The following is a 27563-nucleotide window of genomic DNA, read 5'->3' on the forward strand; positions in this document are numbered from 1 at the left end:
TAAAACGCTTACTCGCTTCCCGGGGGTTGCATACAAAAATACGTCATCTCTGAGCCACTCCATATACGTAGCTATATAGTAATTATGTACGTATTTATATGTGTGTGTGTTTAAAATAATATTATTAGTCATTGTAACAGGTCTTTTTCAGTCATGTGATAAGAAAACCATTAAACAGGAGACTATAGCCAGGTCAAGGTCAGCATGCCTCTTTAATCAATACATATGAAATAACCTATGGCAGATAATTCTTAGGCAGTGTGTTAGAGTATCTACAGACACTAAAAGCGTCTCCATGTGATTCCCCAGTGACCATGTGAAGGTTAACGGCAATTCTCACTGCAACACATTTTCCATACAGCGGTTCAGTATAATTGAGGAGATCTTTCTCAGTTAAATGTTTAGACTATTGTTATCACCATTACAACAGTTTATTGAAGAATAACACTTAAGATGGAGCACTATTAGAACACTATTAAGATCAGCCTCTCTTAACGCACAACATTCTTTCAAGCCAAGGTCAGACAGCCTCCTTGAGTAGGAATCAATACCACTGATGGTTTCGGCTTTCTAGTTTGTTGCTATGTTCAATAAATCTAACAAGGTTCTCATGGTATGTTCTATTAGGTGTATCTTTCTGTATTTCTTTACATCGTATATTAAAAGAATGTTCTAGGGTCAACACAATTCTTTAAGAGCATCTGCGACATGCTGTCGATCATCACAGATAATTTCAACTTCAGTATGTTAAAACAAGCAATAATTGTCATTTACAGTAATGCACCTACAGTAATAATAGTGGGGGTAATGTTCCAGACCAATTTAAAGGTAAAATGACTAGCTCGCATATACAAATATCTTTTTATAAAAATGTGTGAGGGATGAGTCAAAGATGTAATATTTATTAAAGAAAAGTTGAAGTTTGAATGGCCTTACACCTGTTTGATTTGTTACTAGATGTTCTCTACTTATCTGGAAGATGAAGTTACTGCTCTCATCCCGTGGAGATCTCTTCTCTGTGAGTGAACAGAGTGGTGATCTTGTGAGAGCGAGACACAAAGAAAACAGAGACAGAGGTAGAAGTCTTTTCTCACATAAGGCAGGTACTGCAGATTGCCTGCACACAAAAAAGGCTTAATGGAAAAAGAAAAATACAACCTTTTCTTGTCAGAGTACCAAAGTGTGTGTGTATTTAGTTCATGAACGATTTATGTGTGGGAACCTGCCACGTGCACGTTATAAATTGCCTAAACGTCCATACCGAATCTAAACAACAGAAACCAAATACCATATTAAGATGAATGTACAGTTCTTTTACTCCTGACTTGGAAAAGCAAAAGTGAATCGTCTTGTTTGACCGATGGCCACGGCTTCATCCTGTGCAGCTGGCATATGGTTTATATTATTTCAAGGTGTGTGTGCATGTTTTTGTCTTGTTTAAGGACATCTTTATTGCAAACACATGCTCTATCCTGAACGAGTCTTATTTCATGTAAAATGTGGTGCAGCTTTAAAGAAAGTGGATTAAGTGAACATGATAAGGCCTGTAGCATCATAGGTCACTTTTTAGAGAGAACTGACGCTGATGCCTTCAATAAATGGAAAGATTTACCACAAGTAATACTGCTGGAAATTAAGTTTAAAAAGAGACTACTTCTCTTCTTCCCCGTTCACACAAGAAATCAGTTTTGCAATCAATGAAGTTGGCCTGTGCTTTCCTTCATTCTGTTTTTCATTATTGTGGCTACTAACTACCGTCCTATTTACTTGCATACTCTAAAGGCATCAAGCATACAGTAGATGGAGACTTTTTTGAAAATGTTGTAATATATTTTAAGGGTCAGATTTTTAGTGCCAGAGGTGCTGTCATTTATACTTATTTTATACATCTGAAGCACTATAGGTGCTGCCATCTATAATTAAAATTATTTCTGATATAATATGTTCTTATATTATACATCTTATTCCTAAAAGTATTATTTTATATTGTCTGTGATTAAGTGGAAGTCAACTAAAGTTATGTGTATCTTTTATATTGATATATTCCTTATAACTTAAATTCAATGGCATAATTGTTTTCTGTATATTTCTTTACTGCATTAGATTGACAGCCAATTAGAATTTTGTAGAACAAAAATATGTGAACTCCCAAAGTTTGGGACACATGTCTTAGAATACTGGCTTTTACCTCATCTGCAAGTCGCTTAGGACCAATGCGTATGCCTACTGAGTAAATGTAAATGTCTTGTCAAAGGTCAGTTTATCTTGGATTTTTATCACAAACTGCTGTCAATTCTTTAGCCCGTTGTGGGGAAATAGGGTGTAAGTGTCATGGGTACAGTATCATGTCTTGAGATGCAGTGTTTGTGTAAATGTTCAATTCGTGTATGACATTTACATTTATTCATTTGGCAGACGCTTTTATCCAAAGCGACTTACAAGTAGTTTTATACAGTGGCACATTACTGCAGAGCAATCAGGGGTAAGATGCCTTGCTCAAGGGCCCTTCAGTCATGACCTGCTGGCACTGAGATTAGAACTGGCAACCTTCTGATCACAAGCCTGCTGTCTCTGATTGATGACAGAGGGTGTGATTTATGCAAACAGAGAATCCATTAATGACTCAAATACTGCAGCACATTGTCTGCATTGTCAAACATGTCCGGATCAAAGTTAATTAATTGTTTATGTTTGAGTGTGACTGACTGGAAAAAGTTCTTTAGATCTGTTGTGACCTTTTTTAAAATGACAAACAAGCATTTGGTGGTCTTTGTTGTGTGTACTGTACAAAATGGAATTGCACGAGGCAGGTCTAGGGCTAGAATCGCAGATACTAGCTTGTGAATTATTTCATAATATTTTCTATTCAGCGTTGTTGTTTTTTCAGGTTAAACAACGTTGCTGATCTTAAGAGTTTGGGATTCCCTAATAATATATTTTGTTTACCAGTTTGCTCTTATTGTTATTATTTATTATTGTGAATATGTTGTTACCTTTAGTTATTTGTTGTGTGGCGATGTTGAAATCTCAGTTTGTTTCTTTACTTACCAGTGTTTGTTGATTGTGACCATCGTTGAGGTTTGTGTGTTTAAGTGTCTTCTTGAAAACACTGCATTTGTATCTTTGCAAGATGATTGCTCTATTGAAAGCATGGCATCATTTCATATAAGAATACAATAGTTTTTTATATTGGCTTGTTTAGAATTGAACGTTGAAGATACTGTTGTTGTCTTGACAAAAAGTAACTGGATAAATGAGACATTTAGTATTGTAACAACAAACTTGGCGGAACAAATTATTTTTACTTAATATTATTAGATCATTTATAAGATAGCTCAGAAATCCCAATGCATCATGTTGCTTTGATTTTTTTGTGTGAGGACTACATAAACAAAACTAATTAAATGTCATGATCTATTCTGTTGCCTATTTTTGGTGACTCAGAAATGTAAATGCCCCTCATCCTCCTTTATTCGCTCACTATTATTAGTTCTGTAGTGTGGGCTGAATTTATGAAGTCGTTCTCACATGTTACAGATGTTTCAGGGATGAATGTGTACATTTTACTGCATAATCGCTTGTCTGCTTGTCTTTGATGTAAAAAGTGGTCTACATGGCAGATGGTTTAAATCATCTTACCAACATTAATCGTGCATGCGGCCATCATTCCTAAAGTCTTGCTGTTTTCCTGTTAAACAGCTGTTTGAAAATAAATCCTACATGTGACTAATGATTTTCATTTCCCTAGTTATGTAACACCTTCTATAGGCTTTAGTTGTCTCACTCTGAATTTAGTTTACGATGCAGCCTTAAAGCAATACTCTAACACGCGAGCATGCAAATAAATGACTGCATGTCCGGGCAAGCTAGCTAATGTAATCCGTAGCATGCTGTTTAATATGCATCATCAGAGGTGTACGGACTCGTAAAGTCAGTATTGATCTGAGCAAAATATTTTCAATAATTCTAGTCTACCAGATCAAAAGTAAAAACAAAATTCTCCCCAAAATTAAAGGTTATATTGTAAAAAAATGGCAAATCCTTTGGAGCTGTGGATCATGTTGACTCAAGGCTAACTTAAAAGGATCGTTCACCCAAAAAAATAAATTCTGTCATCATATACTCTCCCTCCTGTCATTTCAAACTTGTTTGACTTCTACAAAAAACAAAAGAAGATATTTTGAAGAATGTTGGTAAATGAACAACAGCAGTACCCATTGACTTGCATTGGTTTTGTGACTATACAAGTAAATGGGTACCGCCGTCGATCGTTCAAGCTATTTTCTTTTGTGTTTTGCATGTGAAAGAAAGTCAAACAGGTTTGAAATGATAAGAGGTTATAGTTAATGATGACAGATTTTCATTTTTTTCATTTTTATCCCTTAATGCACACTGAGATTATTCCTTATCTCCATATCAACATACTTCCATGATGTAGTTATAGCCGCACTCTTTCAGAAAGGTACTTAACTTACTTGCTCCATCTGTCTAAAACTAAAAACGATAAACAGCTTTTCTGCTCATGTGTATACAGAAAACTAGACTGTCATTCTGCATTTGTCTCCAGACGGTATGCTTGCTGGGTTTTTGTGCCTTTAGGATCTAGGTTATAGTCTGCCATTGAATAAGAAAGAAGTTATATTCCTGTGTATGTCTGCCTGACCAACCAAAAGCCTTGTGGTGAACTGTAAGAGTTCCTCGCCTGCACAAATGAGTAAAAACGTTTCCATCCAATTTAGCCCATTCACTGTCATAGCCGAGGCCGAAAGTAGGCCAGCCAATGGCTCAACACTGAGCTGAATGCTTTTTTTCCCAAGGGAATGATGGAGTTGGAGCTGGCAGTTGTTTTGACCTGGACTGGATGGTTGCGTAGTCAAATGAAACATATCCACAGAAAAGGCGCTCACCGTAGCTTCACATGCACAAGACCACATTCTTTATTGCGGCTGTCAAAAAGAGAGTGACCATCTGGAAACAAAGTATTTCCTTTATCCACATCAGTTTAAAAGTGGGCAAAACTAGCAGGCAGGGTCATATTATGCGGAATCCAAAAATGCTTCATCTATTGAAATGAAGCGGCTTGACATAATGCATAGTGTAACCTTCCTTTGTGAATGCAAAAGCGCATTACACATACGAAGAGGGCGGTTACATGAAAGTTTTAAAAGTCCAGCAACATAAAATGCATCGTTTAGTTCTAAGCACCAGAAAGATGGTGGAAAATGGTCATAAAAATGTTAAATTATGATTTCTTTTGGCGCTTAAGCTTTTGAAAGTTGTGAGTGGGCCTCAAGAATAACAATTTAATAATAAAAAATGTATGATATGACACCCTTAAGACAAAAGTAAATAGACTTAATAAAAGTAAAAAAACTTGTCTTGTTGCACACTTTTATAGTTACGAGTGAGAAAAATAAAGTAAATTAAAGAGAGCAGCTTCGGTTAATTGTAGATGGTTGAAACCGTGACTCAGATCCACTCTCCTCCCACATGAACAGGCGTTCTTAAGTGACAAACGTGTGATTTCTGTTTATTTTCCTGGGGAATTTTGCCATTGTTACAATCGATGACAAAAGCAAGATATTGCACAAGATCAGTCACAAGAGGAAGAAGTTGTTAACTGCTTTTGATTTGCTCTGTTCTGTTTTGTGTTAAGATAAGTGAGGGAAGTGTACTTGAAATACGGTTTGACTCAACCAGAAATCACCTTGTGCTGATCAGATGTTTGACTCAATAAAGGAACTTTCAGGGCTTTCTTAAAAGAGAATAAGAGGAAGAAGCAGGGTTTCTCAATTACTGAAGTGCCAATGAATCTCCCTTTATGGGCTTAAATATACAGCAGTTAGATCAGTGAATGTCATCGTCTGTGACATTATTTTCGTACTATGAGCATGATACCATGTTTGTACCATTCTGTGACATGCTTTAGAGTACTTGTAAAATGAAATACCATGGTACAGTACATGAATGTGTTAAACTTTCATGGTATACATCAAAGCACCTCTGATTCCATCACTGTACAGTACCATGGTATACAGCAGTACAATTTGTGTAATGGCGGAATAAAGTTCTGCTTTAGAAACGGTTCATGTTGAACAGCGTTTTCTGTATGTGGTGTGAAATCTTTAGGTGATCACTGTCACTTTAACATTCGGCCCAAATGTATGATAATTAGAAAAAAATCTATATTCCAGTGATTGAACATTCATACTTGACCTCTACCAGCTGAAGCATGAAAGTATAATCATTTTACATTAATGTCCGATCCATTCCAACAGTAATACCATTAGTTTTGTAATTGGTTGATTAGCATTAGATTCGGTCGAGCGTGAACTTTTTAGTTTCTGTAGGATATCAAGCACGGCAACACAATGTGTCAAAAAAGAACACACTCAAATCATTTGCAGATTTCATGTTGCATGCACATTGATGACAAAGTAAGTTGAAAAATCTTGGGTGCGTTTAAAGGTCCAGTGTGTCATTATGTAGAGGATCTATTGACAGAAATCCAATATAATATACATGAATATGTCTTCAGAGGTAAAAAAAGACCTTACATAATGAAGCGTTATGTTTTATTACCTTAGAATGATCTATTTCTATCTACACACACCGCGGGTCCCTTTGCATGGAATTCGCCATGTTGTTTCTACAGTAGCCATAAACGGACAAACTCTCTACAGAACGCCATTCGTAAATACCTTATGTCTTTCGGCAAAGAAATGAAAAAGTGACGACATCTTAGTTCTTTGTCAGCCACCGCAGAGGGGTGGAATGAGCCATGAGTTGCAATATGCAACCTCATCACTAGATGCCGCTAAATTTCATACACCGGACCTTAAAAGAGATCAGTTCTAGTAACATTACAATATTTATTTTAAGTAATTCTTTCCCCTCTTTCTTGTCTTTCAGGAGACATTTGAGTCCCTCCTTTGAGAATGTCGATAGATGTTGACACACAAAAAATAGCTCAACGTGCTAAAGGGGCCCATGTCAAAAGACATCAGTGAACAATAAAGCACAGCCTCAGCCAATCCCTTTGGCTTATATTCAGGACTCATGCAACCATCCCATCTGTCCTAAGATGCTCCCCCTGAAACCCTCCTGCCTGGCTCCCTTCTATATTAATCTTCCTGCCAAGCACAGCATTTCCCTACGGTAGAGTTGCACTGTATATTGGAAAAATGTGTTGTGCGTATGCTAATGAAGAACCACGCAAAAGGCCTTTGTGAGGTTTCATCTTCATCTCTGCAGTAAGATGCTTTAAAGCCAATTCTTTTCAGGTACGCCTGAACTGCTGTCATGTACTTGATTCAGGATAGAGCGTATGTGAAGGGGATTTGGTTATAATGGTTTCAGCATGAGAATGCGAGACAGATATTCATGCATGAATTCTGTCCGACTGAGGATCTTGTGCGAGAGACAGCCGTGCCTGTCAACTAGCAGTCTCGCTTCGATTTTGTTGTTAAACATTGTTTTTTATACATTGCCTGAAATGGTGGCATATCCCCTTCGGATAAACTATGTAGAATAGTTTGGTTGAACATAAGTTATGTCACTGCAGCTTTTTGACATGTTTGTGCATTTTTCTGTTACAGAATATTTTACAGTCTCTTGATGGTTACAGGAGAGAAAAACAAGCTACAGAAAACTTATTTTTTCTGTAATCAGATACTTGCAAGACTGATGTACGCTCTTTTTTTTAAACTATTGTTGCTTGTCAGATTGTACGATCTGTCCCCATTGGGATCTTGGGTAAAAGCCAGGACAGACTCTGACATTAACTGTCTTGCACATCAGACTGTGCGAAATACATCTTAACTAAGCCAGGCTTTGGTTGTGATTGACAGCATCGACTGGGCTGTCTGGTCTTATTTGAGACACAAAATTGAAAAGGCACTGCACAAACCCGAGCAAGCCTTTAAACTAATCTTGGCATTGTTTTGCATGAAAAATTTTAAAAGCTGAACAGAGTGCACAAGCTAGTGCTTTTAGCATTACATGATAGTATGACTAAAATGTAAAGGGATCTCCGTCACATAGACAAACTAACATCAACATTTTTTCAGTTCAGTTTATTTGCTCACTCGGATTCAATTTAAGGGTGCTTTATTGCCATGTACAAGGGTCAATAGCGTATAACAGGCACTTATCATGTGGTACATCAATAATATTATAAAATTATAAGTATAATATATCAAAATTTTGTGGCTGACATCTGAATCTCTGATATTACTCGACTCTCAATAGGTAACCAATTAAAATATTTAAAAATGAAACTATATCAACAACTAATAAAGCCAATAACTATCCTTATCAATTTATTTTAAAACCTTTGTAATTTATCTGCCCAAGCACAAGACAAATCAGACATCCATGAAATACACGCATATTCAAAATGACATTGCACAAGACATGTTGCTAGTAGTTTAACACTTTGTTTATATAAAAAATAACGGATATTCCTGGCTAGAAATGATGTAGAAATCCTTGCATTCATCTCACCCAAAGTTTTTAAATCCATACTTGCACCACTCAAATCATTATCAAGGACACAACGGTAGTTTCCAGGATCATTTCTATTTCCTTTCTTGAACAAGGGAATTATTTTAGCTAATTTCATGTCAGATGGGACTATACCTTTTTGTAGAGAAAGATTCACAATATAGGTAACTACTGGGGCAATAATATCCACAGCATCTCTTAAAAATCTTGCTGGAATGCCATCTAATCCTGTTGCCTCAGACACCTGAAGATGTTCTAACATCTTAAAAATGTCATCTACTGTAACTTTGTTAAAAACAAAGGAGTTTGTGCAGAAATAGTGCAGAAAAAGGAAAACTATAAATGTATGCAGTGCAAAATTAACGTGAAATAGTAATATACAGAAATATATAAAAAACTGAATCTCTCTCTCTCTCTTACACACACTGAACAAATGTCATCAGCCGTGTTTCTCTTCTATTACTCCACTTGCTTTCTAGTGTAGTGACCTACAGTGCACAGGGTCGTTTTTTTACCTGAGTTAACATACGCCATTTTTGAGATTGATTCCTGTTTGTTTGACCACATACGGCTGGCTCTAAAAATAAACCACCGACAAGCTGCTCCTCCCCTGCTCAGCTCAATGTTGTGGCATTTCTCTGTGATCTTATTAGGTGTCCTCTTCTTGCTAATATTCATTAAATAGAATGTTAAACATAAAAGGTTATACACACGTCTTTTTGTCTGTCGATCAGAGATTATAAAATGAGTCAAAGTCTTATCTTCATTATTTGATAAAACACAAATCGTCATGCTTGATTGGTTGATTTACTTCATTTCTGTGTTGGATTGTAGTCTAATGTTAGTCATTCATCGCCGGCGGCGGAACTTTAGCAACATTTAAACTCCATTTGGGCAGCATGAAGCGCTATTAACATAATCCTCAATTCGATTGTAATTGCTTCATTTACAGTTGAATGAAAAGAGATTATTTATTTGTGGTTGCATGCTAGCAATTCAGACTTTCGATTTAAGCTTTTGGCAAAACCTTAAAGCCTAAAGCTGCAATGCACTTATAGACGGTTCCTTCATTCAGAGGTCTGCGTTTATGATTAATGTTATATGGGCGATACATTAATTTAGCTAGGCTCCCTGAAGCTTCATTCGTTTCTGATGTCACCAGTTACAGTATTCCCTCCTTTTGGAATGGCATGGAAAATTCCGCTTCTGTGGCCGCACACACTACATGACTGGAAACCATTGAAAGAATCTCTTGCTGACACCCAGCAAAGTTACATCATCACTTAAATATCCCAAGTAAACAAAATGTTCTGTAGTACACCATACGAACTTAGTTTGTTCAGAAAACGCAGTGGAATTTACAGCCACATTATGTGTTGTTGTTTCAGAAGTGGATGGATAAACCACTGCTTATTATACAGTTGTAAAAGTACATTAGATCCTGACTTTGGGGTTTCTGAGGTTCCAGTGTGATGGTGATGATGTCATTACGGGCTAAACCCAAAACTCTGAGTTAGACTCTCTGTTATAGTTTCTCATAAGAGGTGCGTATCTGCTAAAGTGGTACTGATGTTGCTGGTTTAAACTGTTGGTTTTGAATGCGTTCTGTTGATGTATTTAAACGATTGAAAAACCACTGAGAACGACTTTTGCCCTTACGAGGTCTATCGGATGCTTTTTCTGTAACAGAAAACAAAAATAGCTTGTCCTTGATTTGATCTCCAGAGGCTGTATTTATTCCTGTTTTTTGTAAATATGCCTGCACCAGGCTGGTTTTCCCACACTGCTGTCAGTGCCATATGGAAATTATTTTCCTATCCACCTGGCACCACGCTGAGCCAAAACTGATAAAAAATATAAACCATAATCTAACTGGACATTTGTGACTTTATGAAACCTAGCAGAGCAGCCGTCGGTACATAATGATGAGGAGAACATACTGTACGTGTATCCAGTGCTCATGTACATGCTTATGTTTTGTCTTTAAGAGCATCACAGATAAGAAATAACCAGGGTTTCTCAATCATATGCTTATCACTTTGAGTATATGAGACTTGAATTGTATCATCAATAACGGCCAAAGCTGTGTCTGTCATACTTGTGGCTTTTTCATTACTTACTGGCCAATCCCGAGTGCCTTTCGGTAAATGACCTTTTGGGGATGTCAGCAAACTCAATTAATTCAACAAGGATGACCAGACTGTCAGGTTTTCCAAGCACAACCTCATTTATAAAAACTCTTTCATAACCTAATTAAAATTTCTCAGTAGATGTACTAAAATAAAGACGTGTATCAGACATGCAGTGACATGTGAAAATAGTCTGAAATATTGCATTGGTGGGAAAACAGAATGTCTTATCAAACTCATCTCAACGCTGTGTATTTGATGTGCCTTAATGGGATTTTGCCTTTATGACTTTGAATGTAAACGCTCTCCTTTTCTCATATATTCTCAAACTAAATGATAAAATTAAACAATGGATTCGTTAGACAGATGCGTTTTGTGAAGGTCAATGAGGTTTTTTTTTGTTTTGTGGTTTTGAAAACTGCTGATGCACTCAGCACTGCAGCTGACAAAGGGCTGATTGTATTTCATATGCTCCAGCAACAAATCCCATGCTTTTCTGTGCAGGCAAACCTCATGCTTTCCTATGTAGACTTTTCTTGTTTAAAGGGTAGCGATTAGCTACCTTGCGTCTCAGCTATAATTTAGCACTACCCACCTTCTCATAGCATTTTGTAGGTCACCATGAGGTCAAATATCCTCAGAAAACCCTTTTGATGGTCTGAACAAGACCAAGCTCTTTCTGTGTGAAATTTGTAGCTGATAAGCATCTTTAGAGAAGAGGGACGGATACATACCTTTGTTTGGCGGCCCTGCGTTCATACAATTATAATGTTAGATATTTGCATAAACAGTAATAGTTAAAGTAATGTTTTAGCATCTGAATCATTTCTGTGTATGACAAGAACTGTAAGTTACTTAAGGTCTCGCTACTTAAGCCTTTAAAGGGATACCTCGCTCGAATATACAAAGTCTGACATCATTTATTCACAAAGAAAATATTTTGAGAAATGTTTCAGTGGTTTTGTGTCCTTACAATGGATGTTGGGGTCCAGTATTTTTTGGCTACTTCACAATAGTGCTGTTCCACGATCAATCACAAATAATTGCATCCAGAATAAAAGTATGTGTATTAATTATAATATATATCTGTGCACTGTGCATATTATTATTGAATTTATAAACACATACACATAAATGTTTATATTTAAGAAAGAAATGTGTTACACTTTATATTAAAGTACAGAAATTCACCATTAACTACTTGCTTATTAACATGCATATTAGTTGTATATTAGTATGCATAAAGTACATATAAATGCCTTATTCTGCATTGCTTTATTCTACATCCCTTAATCCTTCCGCATACCTAAACCTAAAAACTACCTTATAAGCAGTACTCAGGGGTTTATTGAGGCAAAAGTCTTAGGTAATTGTTTGTAAATAGTTAGAATAATCTTCTTTTATGTTGTGGAAGAAGTCAAACAGGTTTGGAATCACATGCGGGTGAGGAAATTATGAAGGTCTTGGTTGAACAATCCCTTTAACAAGCAGACAAATGTCCACAGAGGATCTGGAACGACTGTATTTCCCATTTGTTATAAGTTAAGGCCCGCTAAAAATACTGTATAAATATAGGCAATGTTTTGAAGCTTTATTATGGTACAATTTTTCAAGCACGTCTGCAAGTGATTCACCTTTCCCTTGGGGTGTTTGATATCATCACCTTGTGTAAAATATTTTTTCATTACCATGCGCTACTGTATAAGCAGAGAAGATGTATTGTGTAATGGTTGTTAGTCATACCCTCTTCTCATTTTTATTAATTTGTGCTGTAATACACTGTTTCTCTACACTGCAATTGAGCAACTCGAAAAAAATGACTCAATAAAGCTCTCTGCTCTTCGAAAATACAGCAGTTGATAAGACGTCATGTTAACCTGAAGATGAACTGTAACGTTACGCGTCTCAACAGAAACGCTGATGCTAGGTTTACATCTTTCTTGATTAAACGTTCAATGATTAAAAAGTTCAAAAAATGTTTAAGAAACATTAAAAGCAGAAGTAAAATCATTAGTCATAATTTATCCCGATGCTTATGGCTTGTGGTTTGAAAAAAGTACATGACACTATTTCTATTCACACTCGTGGCTTTACCAGGTACTGTATTTTGTTTCAGCAAATGTGGTTTGTTGATTCAATTGAGACCTTGAGCTGAGAGAACACGTTTTTTCCCATTATCAGCCTCTGTTTTATATTAAATGATTGTGAATTATGAGCTATTTTAATCTTAGTTTAGTTAGATCTATCTGTCATAATAGACTAGTATGCATTATGCTAAATAGTTAGACATTAAAAAAAACAATTTAAGTAGCATTAGATAACCATCAAATCCTTGCCAGGATAAAATGTGTATAGATCAATCACGCTTAAATAAAAACACATTACTTTTAATTAAAACAGGACCTGTGTCTGTCCTCAAGTGATGTATTTTGTTTCAGACCGTGTGGTACGTTAATTGAATTAAGACCAGAGCTGGAAGCACAGAACATAAATTTATCCACAAACACTGTTTCCATTTATAGACCCTCTGTTATGAATTAAAATGGTGGATTTGTTGCCATAGACTCTAATCTGTATTTACTAGTAACATCTCTCAACTCTCATCATTGAAAATTTAAGAAGACTGTCATTTAAACAAGTTCAGTCAATGGGACCTTTGTGGACCGACTGTCCATCTCAAGAGTCTGTTACACTGCACAGTAGGGAGGACGGATGTCATGTCTCATCTGACAGTCACAACCCTATCACATTTAAATAGTAGACGTTTCACTCTTTTTGACTGTCTAATGCAATGACTCTTAAACAAACAAGACGACTTAGTTACAAAGCATATTTAAAAAATCCCCAAATTATGTTCATATAAAATCCAAGTGTACCCAGAACTATAATTGATGTGTTTTACTATTTGGCATGAGCTGCACAGGTCTGCTCTTTGTTCTTTGTGGGTTTTCTCTCCACTTCTCCACACCTCTGGAAAATCCGCAAAGCCTTCCAACATCAACCTCTGCTGTAATGGCTCAACATTAAGCCGGTCTCAGCACCTCCAAAAAGTCCTTTATTATTCAAGCATTTTCTACAAATTCTGTACCTTGTAATTATAGCAACTTTTCCCAGCCTTATTCATTGCCTTTCATGCCTCATAATTGCTGCAATCACGTTTTATGAAAAGTGTGGTTTGGACTATACTGTCTAAGCATAGTGTGTGTGTTATTTGTGCTTGTGGAGGGTGTAGGCATCATAAAATGTGAAGGATGGGATGGGAAGGCATTAGCCGTCACCGAAGCAGAAGCCTTTCTTCACATGCTGTCACTTACACACGCTAAGCCGCAAAGCTGTTGCTCGTGGGTGTAAACAATACCAAAAGCAGCGTGGCACCCACATGTAATAAAGACAGGGAGATGTTTTGTGTGAATGTACGAGCAGGGTGTCGCTCCAGGTGCTCTTTGTGTAATTTTGACGTTGGGTCTTTCGCTTTAACTTCCACTATTTGGATAAAATATACACATTTCTGTCTTGTTCTTTCTAAATTGTTGTGTCAGAGACCTTTGCAAATCTTTTGGTTGCTCATTCAGGAAGCAATTTATGTAATTTCTATGCTGTGGTTTTTTAAACATCCCTTTTAAAAATATTAATGTTGCACAATTCGTTAAAGGGGAAGTTCACCCAAAAATCAACTTTGTGTCATTTTTTACTCACCCACATGATGTTAAACACGTTTAGAGAACTTCCGGCATCTTCGGAGCACAAATCAAGATTTTTAGATGACATCCAAGAGATTTTCAGGCCTCCTCATAGACATAATGGTGTCATTTTTTGCCAAGGTCCAGAAATGTTCTAAAGATAAATTGGTCCATTCGCGTGGCTCAATTGAATTTTTTGCTTTATGTGCGAAAAACTAACCAAAATCCCAAATTCTAGCGATGTATACTCATATATATTGTCAGTGTACGGAGCGCATTCACGAGAGCACTTATTCTTCATCTTCTTCTTGGATGAGAATACACATGCCTTAAAGTGCTCTCTTCCAAGAAGAAAATCGATTAAAGTGTGTATTTTGGTATGTTTTTCACACATAAAGCATTCTGATCGCTTCAAAGAAATTCAACTAAGCCGATTGAATTAAATGTGCGGATGGACCAATTTAACAATGTCATCTCCTTGGCAAAAACTGACACCATGATGTCTATGAGGAGGCCTGGAAAACTCTCGGATGTCACCTAAATATCTTTATTTGTGCTCTGAAGACGCCAGAAGATCTCTAAACATGTCTAAAGTCATGTGGGTGAGTCAAAAATCACTCAAAAATGATTTTTGGGTGAACTTCCCCTTTAAAGCATGTTGTCACCACCACAGAGCTGCAGTAAATACATTGTGAAGCTATTCTGTGAGCTTGTACGGTTGCCAAATGTGTCATGCAATTGAAAAACTACATTAAAAGGAAAAACATACGATGGAAATGATGTAATCATTTTGCAGTTCTGCTTAATGTCTACAGACTGTGAGGTTTAGAGCTGGGATCCAAGGGTTGAGAAATATTAAACCTTACAAAAATCACATTAGAGAAAACCTTTTGATCCTGTTATTTGACATATAATGAATTACATGATGTAATTTGTTGAGCTTTTAGAGAGTTTAATACTTAAGGCTTTAGGATTGAAGTTCATCGCCCAGACAAGCAAGTTAAAGGTTGATGCATCAAACAAGCCAACTAAACGCACGTTTCCAACAGCAATAATGTGTGTTTTGATTTGACAGATTATGTGGAATAAAGGGAGTTAAGGAAGGTCTACATTTTGCCTAAGCATATATGTATGAGTCATTCCATTAAGTCTACATGACTTTAAATGGAGAGCACTAGAAACAAAAATGCTGTTAAGTGCTTTGATATTTTAATTCAAGAATTTTTAATAAATCCACTGTGTAAATTATATTATAACTTTTTCAAGTTGAAGTAACATAATATATCCATTCAAGCATTTAATAGACATACAAATCATTTTATTTGTTTTTGCTATTAACTGTTTATGTCATATTATTCATCTTGAATTCTAATCATTTACATTAATACATTGGCAGACGCTTTAATCCAAAGCGATTTACATTACATAGTAATATACTTTTGTTTCTGACTATGTGCAATCCCCTGGGATCGAACCCATGACCTTGCCGTTGCTAGGGCCATGCTATAACAACTGAGTCAAACAGATCTCTCCTCTAATGAGATCTGCTTGATAACATTTATTTAGCAAATGTGTTTATCCAAAGCAACTTGGAATTGTGAGATTATTTAACATTAATGAGTGTAGGGTACCATGTTTACAAGTAGTAGATCTTAGGCTGAAGCAAGGGAATATGAACATCAAAGACATAGGCATAAACAGCTTTTTTTAAAGAGAGCAGCTGTCATTTAGTTATTCAAACATATCGTTTTTTATCAAATTAATTGGTGAAGGCAAAATGTTATCTATTTAATTCAAACCACCTTAGATTGCTTTTAGATGTTTAAATGTTTAAAATCATAGATCCTTTAAAAAGCACCTTTCCAAGACGGAAAGGGTTGTCGGTTAATAGATGACACAAGCTAGCGTTCATACACAGAGGTCTGTTGATATGAAGCCCACACGAGCCCACAAATCTAATGAGCAATCCACAAAATTTGATCTGCCCGAGATGAGGCTTCAAATTTGGAAAAACTCCTGGAGACTTTTCTTAAGGGATTTCCACCCTCTTTTCAAACAACATTAGCTGTGACCTGTCTGGCAGTCAGTTCGGTATTATGTAATGCGTGTGAATATGCCATTGAAACAGTTTTAGCTTTAATGTTTTTGGCCGTCATGAATAACACAAACATTAAAACCCAGGGGGGGGGGTGTAAAAACCTCAAATGCCTAAAAACACATTTCTACCTTGAAACATTGCCTGTTTGTCATAAAAAAGTTCAGCGGGTGCAAATATGTTGACCTTTAAACTGTAGCTAAGATGCTCTGTTTCCAAGCATATTTTTCAGTGTTGTGTTGTACAAACCTCACCCAGTTTTGGCTCATAGCTTGGGGAGTTTGCTTAAAGGGTAGAAATGAGGGAAGATGAACATTTGGAAAACAAGTTAACACTTCATCTACTTGAGTCTTGGGTTTGGATCTGATTACTGTTAGACGACATCTACAGCCAAACGCAAGAATCAGGATGACGCTGGTTGAAGATCTGCTTCCAGGCTGGTACGTTCTGAAATGTCCAACAGATTGTTACTTACACTTTTGTTCCACAAACACACTTGTCGTAATGGACAGTTTAAAGCCCCTCGCTTGCCATAGAGCAGCAGCTGCTGTTATACACGCTTAGCTAACAATATAGAGTTTGAGTCAGAAAATGTGTGGTGTCTCCGAGCACACCAGAGCTTATTCACACCATCAGTCACATTCATTAAACAAGCACAATTTACCAGCTGAGCCCCTTTATTCTATCACACATTAGGAGTTTTACATGGGAATTGAGGCATAGAGAATATAACAATTATTCCTTTTGGTCATCTGTATTGTCTGTGTTTGTGTTGGTGGGAGGCTTGGTTAAGAGAGAGCTTAGTTTTGCTATAGTGACATGCTTTGTTCAAGAGAAAACCCGTCATAAACTATGACATAAAAATCCTTGATGCTATGAAATAATCATCTAAATCCACATTGCTTAACAATATTTTTCTGTTTTTCAACAATCCCACCTCATTTCTATACAAACCCTCACGTCATTCCAAACCGGTGTGACTTTCTTCCCCAGAACACGAAAGAAGATATTTTGATGTTCCACAGAAGTAAGAGTAATCTACAGCGATCCGAGGAGTTCAATGTAGACATTGTTAGTTTTGGTTGAGCCCTCCCTTTAATGCCATTCATTTAAAAAGCTTTTGTGTGTTCATTCATATTTACTACTATACTTTCAGCTCATTTGAACACATTTCAAAAACCCTTTCCTCAAAATTATACAGATTTTTCCGCAAATCAACTTTTAATAGAATTTGATTTCCAAGCCCAAGGCCCTTTGAAATACGTCAAATGACCATTTTAACTGAGATTGACATGAGAGGTGTGGGTTATTCTTCTGTAACCGGGGCTTGGTTTCAAAGGTGCCCCTGAATGCATGAATCAAATCACTCTCTGACGTCGCGCTCTGCCCACGTTTGAAGCCCAGCAACACCAAGCGCAAGTCAAAATGATGAATTGCACAGATCCAGTCAAACAATTACTGTGCAATTTGGGGCACAGTTGCTTGCAAATTACCACTCCACACTGGGAAGAATGCAAAGAGTAATGAGCGTAGACTCGAAGGAAAATAAACTTTTCAAATATGAATGCCTCGGAGGAAATCCGTTAGCTCCTCGGAACTGTATTGCCATCTGGATCGGGAACATTTCAAACAGAACATCTTTCTCTTGCGAGTTCTCTGAAATCTTTTGGCCCTCTTTCTGAACGCCCTGAGATTGATCTCGGAGGGGGTCTGTTGATATTTCTCAGTCCCAGATTGCTGATAAGAGGACGCCGCATGTTTTTTACTGTAGGTGACAGGGAGGCTGACATCAGCAGGGGAGAGAGGACAACACGTGTGTCGTTTTTGGTGATGTAATCAGGGTCACTGCAGGAGGCAGTGCTTTCCATTACGAGTTGTTTTGGAGTTTCCGGAGTAAAGTACCGCAGGGCCTCCGGGCTGCCTATGACACAGACACTTAGCTTGGTATCACTTTGGCACACGCAGCAGGTGTACGCAGCATGGTCAATACCTAGGAACCATTGGCAGGGCGTGATAGCACTTGTCAAAATGAGCCTTTCATGTCTTCTGATAACAGTTATTGCGTAATTTTGCAGAGGCGTTGCCTGTGAATTAATTTTGTCTCTGACTGTGTGCATTATTTTATTTCTGACTGTTTCATTCACTAATCCGCTGTATTTTTCTGTTATATCTATTGTCCTGTTCTGAATTGTGCTTGATTGATTCGGTATAAAACTATCAATGACAAACATTTTGAAAAAAACATTCGGAAAAGCAGTCCCCTTTAATGACTAAGGGAAAATAGACACTTTGCATTTAAATAGAAACAGTTAGTGGGAGCGGAAGAAGAAAACAAAGCTTTTGTGAGCCCCTGTGTTTGTGACCTGCAATTCAAGAGAGAAGTTTGGGTTATACAAAAGTCAGCACACTAGCTGTTTATATAACCCACAACTCACAGTCAATCTTTCTTCCATTCATGTTGTCTCTTATATTTCCCTTGTGTTTGATTTCCTTAAAGTGATTTTGTCATCATTTATTCACCCTCATGTCATTCCAACCCTGTATGATTTTCTTTCTTCTTCAGAACACAAAAGAAGATATTTTGAAGAACGTTGGGCCCCCCATTGACCAACAACATAGGCCCCCCATTGACTTCCATTCTATGTTCACAAAACCACTGAGACATTTCTCAAAATTTCATAAGATAGGACATAAGGAAGACGAGTTAAATAAAGATTTTTCAACTATACGTAATGGTAAATAAATGATTGCAGTATTTATATTTTTAAGCAAACTATCCCAATAATATGTGAGAAGTTCATGTATGTGTGTGTGCTTTTGCTTTGAGGGAGTGTTTAGTGGATGTGTACTGACTGTTTCCCTGACAGTCATGTAAGTATTAAATTCAAACAGACGTGTGCCGTCAGCAACAAATCCGATCCAAGTTTCTGATCACTGAACAAATCTACGGGTCTGCTTCTAAAAATCATTAAAGGGCTGCGGTCAGCCAGCGCCGGAGCCATACTGTGCAGTCACACGGCGATTGTAGACACGACTCACGTACCTCCCCTCAATCCCCGCCCCCTCCCCTGTCCAGAAATGCAGTATTCCGCATTGCTTGTACATATGGCCTCCATCTGCTAAGGGTTGCCAATATGATACTGGGACCTAGAGTCGGTCGTCTCCATGAGCATGTGTGATTTAACCTATTTCAAAAACACTCTGAACTTTTGTATCAGTTGTCTGCCACACGTTTAAACGGACGCAAAGATTCAGGTTGGAAGGTGTTTATTCTTGGCGTAGGAAAGACCACCGTTGTGTAGTTATTGCACAAGTCTTTAAATACAATCCTGTGCAAGAAATATTGGATATTATTTTACTCATGTGTGGGTTTAGTAAAGCAGTTGACCAAGCACATAGCTTCATGGGTTGTTGTGGGTGTAGCTTTACATGGTGTTGCTTGAATCGCTTTCTTGAGGTTTTTTTATGCTGGCATTACTCTGTGAGAAATTCCCTATGTCATTTTTCCACATTTCTGTTGGAAAGCGAGAGAGAATGTGTGTGAATGCATCTGTGTAAGTAGAAACACTCAGGCTAAAAGAGGATGCCAGGCTTTACTGGCCTTTAAAATAGATTTAAATACAGAGACAGAGGCCCAATGAGGTCAGTGGCGTATCCGCACTCAGCACGCGTGCCTGGGAAAGCTGGGAAAACTGATCTGGCCCAGTGGTTCCTCCCCATGGACTGCTCAAGCTTACAAGCCCGTGCTAATGTTCTGTTGTCGGCCTGTCAAAGGGTTTTTGGGCAGCAGGTCCGCTTGGAAGCATGCAATAAGTAGTGTAATGCAATTGTGGCACACTGGAGGTAAAATGTAAATCATTTTCTAGAGCCTCTTATCTGAGCCAACCTGACTCTCCTATGGATGCTGTGTTTTTCCTAACCAAAGCATGTGATGTTAGCTAGGATGATGCACGTTTTGACATTGTTGCCTGTTTAACCACAATCCTCTGCAGGCTCAAACCTGCTGCACGTATTTCTCAAGCTTTTATTAGACCTTGTGTTCATTGCGTTGCAAGATACAAAACATTGGTCTACTGTAATGAAACTACATTACATTAAAACTACATCACATTCTCTCACTCTTATCACTGCTTGTAATAACACAATTGAGTCATTATGTGGGATCTAAACCACAGTCCAGACTAAGGAGGTCTGTATCTTTGATGGTAAAATGAATGAATCCATTAATGACCATTCAAAACAAGCAGTATACTCAGTAAGTACTGTAAGACTAGAGAAAAAAACACCCGAAGCTGAAGTTTAAGCTGTCTCCTCATCTCTCTATATCACTACACAGACTTGTTGAGAATACACACTTTGCAGTATGGGTATCACTTTGAACATGCTTTTAATGGTTTTTTCAAACCCACAGGCAAGTTGGAGAAGGTTAAGGTCTTAATCTACAATGACACTGGCAGACACTGCACACTTGAGAAACACGAATAAGGAGCTTGGGGGACAAACATTTCACTTCATGACTCTGCGTCATGATCATTCATTTAGTACTATGCAGCATTATGCAAATGCATTTACACACTGATCTCCATAACTCTTCACACCCGTGACTGATGTAGAGCAGGCACTCCATTAATGAAAGAGTGCTTTCAGGGCGTTGGGGATTTTTTTTCTGCGCACTGATGTTTAGTTTGTTCCGCTAGGTTAGTCCATTTTATATTCAAAAATACACATTTCTAATGAATAATACTTTCATTTTTGCAGCCATTTTGTCAAATTAGTCTCAAGGTCATTTTTAGTAAACAAACTCGGTTGCCTTCTAGTTCAGTCTGTAAACAGAGGTGGTGGATTTACTATAACTGAAAATTATTATTGAACAATTTTTTAATAAAATGCTTCGCATTAAGAGTTCTCGTGCTTTTTTCTTTAAAACAAATGACTCATCATTGATCTGATATTTTATTATCTAGTGCAATGACATTCATGCCTTTTTATCTTTGATCCGAGTGTTCACATACATTTGGAGCCACTGTGAAATCCAGCCATAATAAATGATTCAGCACAATTTCTTTTCAGCAAACAGAATCAAACAACTCAAGTATTCGGGGGAGACCAAGCGAGCCAGTGTGTGCGCACCTATCTGCGTGTGAAGTCTTCATAGTCGTCCTGACCAATGTTTGAGGAAGTGTGGTTGAAATAAAGCAAGCGAGATGCCAGTCTTACCACCCGTCGCTTTAAGTGTTTCACGCTGGCTGCCACATTTATCTGTTACAAAAACCCGCTGAGAGTTTTAATAAGGGCTATGAACTCGAGATTCCAGGGAATGAGGGGGAATTCTGCTCCGCTCTGGGATTTTTTACACCTGTCAGTCATTTCTCATTTAGCTAAGAGGTGGGAAATGGATCGAGAGGTTTTTCCAGAGGTATTTAGAGCATCTTCCGTGCTGGGTAAACAAATGTCTTGCGTTGTGCGATTTCTTGAAACAAATTCAGTTTGATATTATACAGTATTGTAGGGTACTAGGCCTAGAACATAAAAACGTGAGGTGTGGCCTTGCATCTCTAAACACCTGTACTTCCTCCCCTGCCGCAGGCAAGTAACCATGACTCCACCCTAGCCTTGTCTCCATGGCAACCTGGTGCAAGGGTTTTTTTTAAGCACTTTACTGTAAGATAGATCACATCATCTACAACACAGCAATTATGTAAGCGTGCTTTTTTAATCACATCAGTTAGAAGCGCTATAATGACTTTGTCAAGAGATATGTATATTTACATTAAAGTAAATAATGTATAATGCCATCATATCTCCGCAGGGAAACTGATTTGGGATTTACATCATTCTTGTTCTCGCAGGCAGCCCAGAAAATTACATTTGCCTCACGAGAGTAAATGAGACGGATCAGACAAAAGCCCTGCTGTCAGCGGACAGCAAAATAAAGTAATTTGTTTCCGCCACATCATAATTTAACACACTGCCGGGTCCAGAAGTGCTCTGTAACACTGCAAGTGATGGAAACACTAAGATGAGAAAAAAATCTAATTTTCGTGGAGACCACCCATCCTTTTAAAAACAATATCCACTGTGATACCAACGCTAACAGAGTCTCACCTCAGCGGTTTGAGTGAAAAACGGACGAATGGCTTTGTGGAGGTGCAGCAGAGCCTTCAATGATTGAGCCTTCAATCTAACGGTTTCTGATTTCTAACACTGCGATGTGGAGGGTGTTATCGGTACAATGTAGAACCTATTGATGTGCCATGAATGAAACCTTAGCTTTAAGATACTGTATATGTGTCTACACCCTAGTCTGCAACCACAATAAGAGCATGGCAGCTCTTTACAGTAATTACTGGTTGTCCGGAAATGTGATACTCCACTCCAAGGCAAACAACACGCCAAGTTTCTCACCTGTTACCGACTGCTGTAGGTCATAGTCCTGCCAGACCTGGAGATGTCTTGTTTTTAAGATAGCCTTGGGCTGGATGAAAGGATCAAGGGGGGCTGGTGTCACAACCCCTAACCGAGCCGCCAATGTGACGCCCTCTATAAGCTCATACTGTCCATAATGTCTACTATACATTTAAGAATATTTTGCATTGGTCCAAACACAGAAAACTGAACTAAAACTGTTTAAAAAAAGGAAATGAAACCAACATTTTGGGTTTTGATAGTTAAGTAACTTCCAATGTCAGTTCTCAAAAGCAATACAACTTAAGCGAAATAGCTAAAGAGTCAAAGCATCAAATAAATGATGACTCATAAAACCAAAAAGCAAAACAGTCATAAAATCATTGAATTAAAAGAAATAAAATAAGTTGAAGTTTTGTTATGTCTGTTTGTTTTCTTTTCCTTGCTGAATTTCTCTCCCTTGCTTTGATTGTTTTGTCCAGGAATCCTCAATTTGCCGGACAGTTTGAGCTTGCACAGGAATCAGCAGCGTTCGGGTAAAGCCGGAGATGCTTACAGCCAGTCGGAGCAGCGTACTATTGAGCAATCCCTGCTGGCCACACGCGTGGGTAGCATCGCCGAACTCAGTGAGTAATCGATCTGCTGTTTGCTGAATAATGGTACCTCTATTATATCAATCATACCTTAGAAGTTAGAACAGCTCAAAAATATATAGTGTAAAGTGATGATTCACCCAAAAATGACAATTCTGTCATCATTTGCTCACCCTTTTGTCATTTCAAACATGTATGACTTTCTTTTTTCTGCAGAACACAAAATATATATTTTTTAAAGTTGGTGAAAAAACTGTGCCGGCACCCATTCACTTCTATTGTATGGACACCAAAACAAATGCAAGCGAATGGGTGCCAGTTAACAACATTTTTCAAAATATCTTCTTTTTTGTTATGCAGAAAAAGAAAGTCATACAGGTTTGAAATGACAAGATTGTGAGTAAATGATGACAGAATTAAAATGTTGGGGTGAACTATAACTTTAATATTGATGACTGATTTACGAGCTTTTCCTCAGTACAGCAGTATGTGTGGTGATATACAGCTCAGATTTTTATGTACAGCATGTATTTATAGTACTCAGGAACTGCCTTGTAGCGGTCAGACTCTTGAAGACGTAAATTTTGATGCAAATTCACTTTTCGTTTGAAGTACTAGACCCAGGTTGCAGTCATTTCACAGTGAAGCGGTTTGCTTATAGAAATGCATCTGGTCAGGAGTCTGGTCCACCCCACTCTCACCTCAAATTTGCCCTTAGCTCTAGACATCCCATGTAACACAATCCACTTTAAAGACTTTTAAGTGATCTCGTAAAAGGACCATGAACTCTATTTTTCAACCCATTTCTCTAGAATTGCATTTTTTCCAGGTACTGAGTGGTTCAATAAACCCCTTAATAAGACAGCGTACAATTTATCCTAATGTAAGTGCGTCTCAACCTGGTTCTATTGATTTACTGCATAAAAAAAAGAACATGCAACTGAGATATAGGGTATATTATTAATCTATAACTATTATTCTTGACACACGGTTTGGTATCGATGTTGACTTTTTTTACCCTCTAACTGTGAGTATTAAACTTCCTAATAAATTCAACATGAACTGCCTAATGTACTATAAATACGCCATTAAAACTTTTGCAAATAGTTTAATTGTTAGTGTATCGGCTTTAGTTTTTGTTCATCAATTTACAATCAGTCAAAAGTTCTCATCAAATAGCTATGATGATTGTAATTGTTCATCAAATTTGCACTTATTTAATCATGTAGAACTATATATAATAGAGACCTTTACTGTGCACAGTGACATGCATCCAACTGAAAACAAGACATGTGCCGAGCGCCATGACAATGGCAAAGAGGCGCTTTTGCTGCATTTTATTTATGCCGAACCAATTCTGAAACCCAAGCTTACCTAAACATTCAACACTAACCTTTTGGTGCTGTGCAAACACTGATATTTCCTTTAGGAAATGCAAATGTAATCTAATGTGAATATCTCTTACTCAGGAGATTGGTCTTGGTAATGTGATTCAATGTGTTATACATGAGCTTGTTCTATTCTTGAGAACATTGATTTTAAACGTAATACTATACGTGCAAAACATGGCCACAGAATAGAAATGTAAATTTAAATGTCTAGAAATATAGACTCAGTGTCTTGCTTTTTATGAACTCTGTAGCAATAAAGACAAGGAACAAACCAGAAACTGTGAGAATAAGTGAGAACTTTGGACCTGTAATGGAAAAGTTTCCACGGGTAGTTGCAAATTTGCACAAAAGTGCGTTTCTTCAAAAATGTCTCTGCTATGCAAAACTTAATTTTTAGTCCAACAGTACTTTTTATAGACACTGTATCCATGGAGATTTAAATGAAATGTTTCTTCTATTTCCAGCATGTGTTTTCTGTCCATCTCGGTCTTTCTCTCGTTCCCTGTTTCTCATGAATGTCCTCAGTGCCCCTCAGGCGAGGTTTAGGGCAGTCTGAACTCTGGGTAGGACAGCAGTTGTCCGTTGCTTCGCACATTCAGGCTGCAGCCTCTGGCAAGGGCAGGAACAGCATCAGTCACAAAGAGACTCTTTCTGAATGCGCACATTCAGAACAGAGCACTCTTAAAGGGCACGGCTTATTTTAGAAGGCTGAACTTGCAGAATGCAGATCTAATTATTAATTTCTTTGTTATAATGGCATTGATACATTATTACAGTTTACTTGTATAAGCATCCTTGTTACAGTTTTGCCAGTTAAATGGCTTCGTTCTGTTGTCAGTTTCAGGTAAACTAACCCTTAATACCTATAGTATTTAGCAAAAAATGGCAACACTTTAGGGACCAATTCTCACTATTAACTGGTTGCTTATTAACATGCCTATTATTAGCATATTGCCTGTTTATTAGTACATTCAAAGCACATATTCTGCATTACCATATTGTACATCCCCAGTCCTACCCAATACCCAAACCTAACAACTAGCCTACTAACTATTAAAAAGCAACAAATTATGAGTTTATTGAGACAAAAGTCATAGTTAATGGTTTGTTAATAACGAGAATTGGACTTAAAAATAAAGTGTGACTGAAAGAAGAAATGCTAGATATTTCATGACGACAATTCCAGAGGAACTGTATTACATTTTATAGGCATTTTCAAATCGATTTGCTTTTATAAAAGTTTGATCGAAAAACACTTATTGTCTTCTTTAACGTTATTCGCTTTTAAGAATTTTACCTTGGGCTACGGCCCTTACTCATCCATTAACGGCTTATTGGGCATTGTACGTTTGTTGATACTCATTTTTGCATTAGTCTCCAGGGATTTTTAGAGCAGCCCCTAAAGGAGAATCGCTTCTCATGCAGATTTAATAGGTGTTTATGTCTTGTCTGTTGGGCTCTGGCTGGATAAAACCACCCAGGCAAAGTACGAATTTTTTTGTGTCAGCCAGATACCAGTCAAAGCCTTTCCTGGCTGGATTGTCATTCCATGTCACACGTATAATTTTTTCTCTGTTTTCCTGTTTCTTAGCTCTCATTTGTTCCCTCCTGCTCCATAAAACACTCATTAGGCTTCATGGCTCTGCAGCGCTTCTGGTGCCTAATGATTGGTTCCTAATTATTTGTCAGCAGCGCATGATTTCATGAAGAATTTCCTTTAGCTATGAGGGATGAAGGGATATATGTTTCTTGGGCATTTCTGGAGAATCCAGGTGCGTTATATTGCTGGGAGGGGACCCAGACTGAATGATGAATGTCAAAAATTTGGCTTGAATTTCTAGGTTGAATTTACCCCCCCCAAAAAAGAGAAAAGAAAACAAGAATTTATATTTTGTGGTACGAAAGAAATCTCAATCTGAAGTAATACAGTATTCCTATACATTGGATGCTTATTGTTTGCTCCTTAGACAAAATGTATAGCGCTCTTTTGTTACGTTTCTTTGGATAAAAGCATCTGCTACTGTAAATGTATAAATGTAAACTAAATGTAACATGTGGAATGTAAAGAATTGTAAGTGTTTTTTTTTCAGAAAACATTCATGAGAACTGAAAAGAAAATGTGATACTGTACTGTATCATATCACAATGCCATACATGGTCTAAATAAAACATTCTCTCTTATCTTTGGGATGAAATATAACCTGAATATGGTCTTTATAGGATCCGTTCATGTTTTATAAAAAACAATTCTCCAACATAGGATGCAATTCAATTTTTCAAACATTTCAGATAAAACAACTACATTCGTTTGAGTGATCCATCTAATCCCCAAGTTCTTAAAAGGCCACAAACTAAACAATGCACCTTCCTCTGTCACTTTTCTCACACGCCTTTTCTTTGTAATTTATGTTGTGGTTGAGGAGAAGACAGCCAATCGATTCTCCTCATTTTTCACAGTAAAACAAATTACTGTATCCTCCGTTCCCAACCTCTCGTTCTCAGGCTGGAGATGAAGGGCACCTTGCATGCTATTACAGATCACAGTATCACATTTATCATGAGACACACAGTCAATGTGTTGTGTTTTCTTACATTGCCATGTTTATTCATTCAAATAGCCTGTAGGACCTGTTGTTCGTTTGGTAATGAGGTGTACAGTTGTGCCATCTAATAAATGAAGACCTTTTGCCAGCATTGCGTTTGCTTAGAGGGTTCATCTTCGGCATATCTCTCAGTCAGTTTCAGCGCGGTGCCTCTGACTTGAG

The 27563-nt window shown here is 37.5% G+C and overlaps 1 protein-coding gene across 2 annotated transcripts in view; it reads left to right on the forward strand.

The window, feature by feature from the left end:
* btbd11b (BTB (POZ) domain containing 11b) overlaps positions 1–27563 on the forward strand; it is a 43691-nt gene that overhangs the window by 4763 nt on the left and 11365 nt on the right. For both annotated transcript variants that reach the window (XM_079465781.1, XM_079465782.1), the window contains exon 2: positions 23297–23440. In XM_079465781.1, coding sequence (XP_079321907.1) covers positions 23297–23440 — 144 coding nt within the window. The remainder of the gene's footprint in view (positions 1–23296; positions 23441–27563) is intronic.

Source organism: Barbatula barbatula (assembly GCF_947034865.1).
Source record: "Barbatula barbatula genome assembly, chromosome: 10".
NCBI lineage: Eukaryota > Metazoa > Chordata > Actinopteri > Cypriniformes > Nemacheilidae > Barbatula > Barbatula barbatula.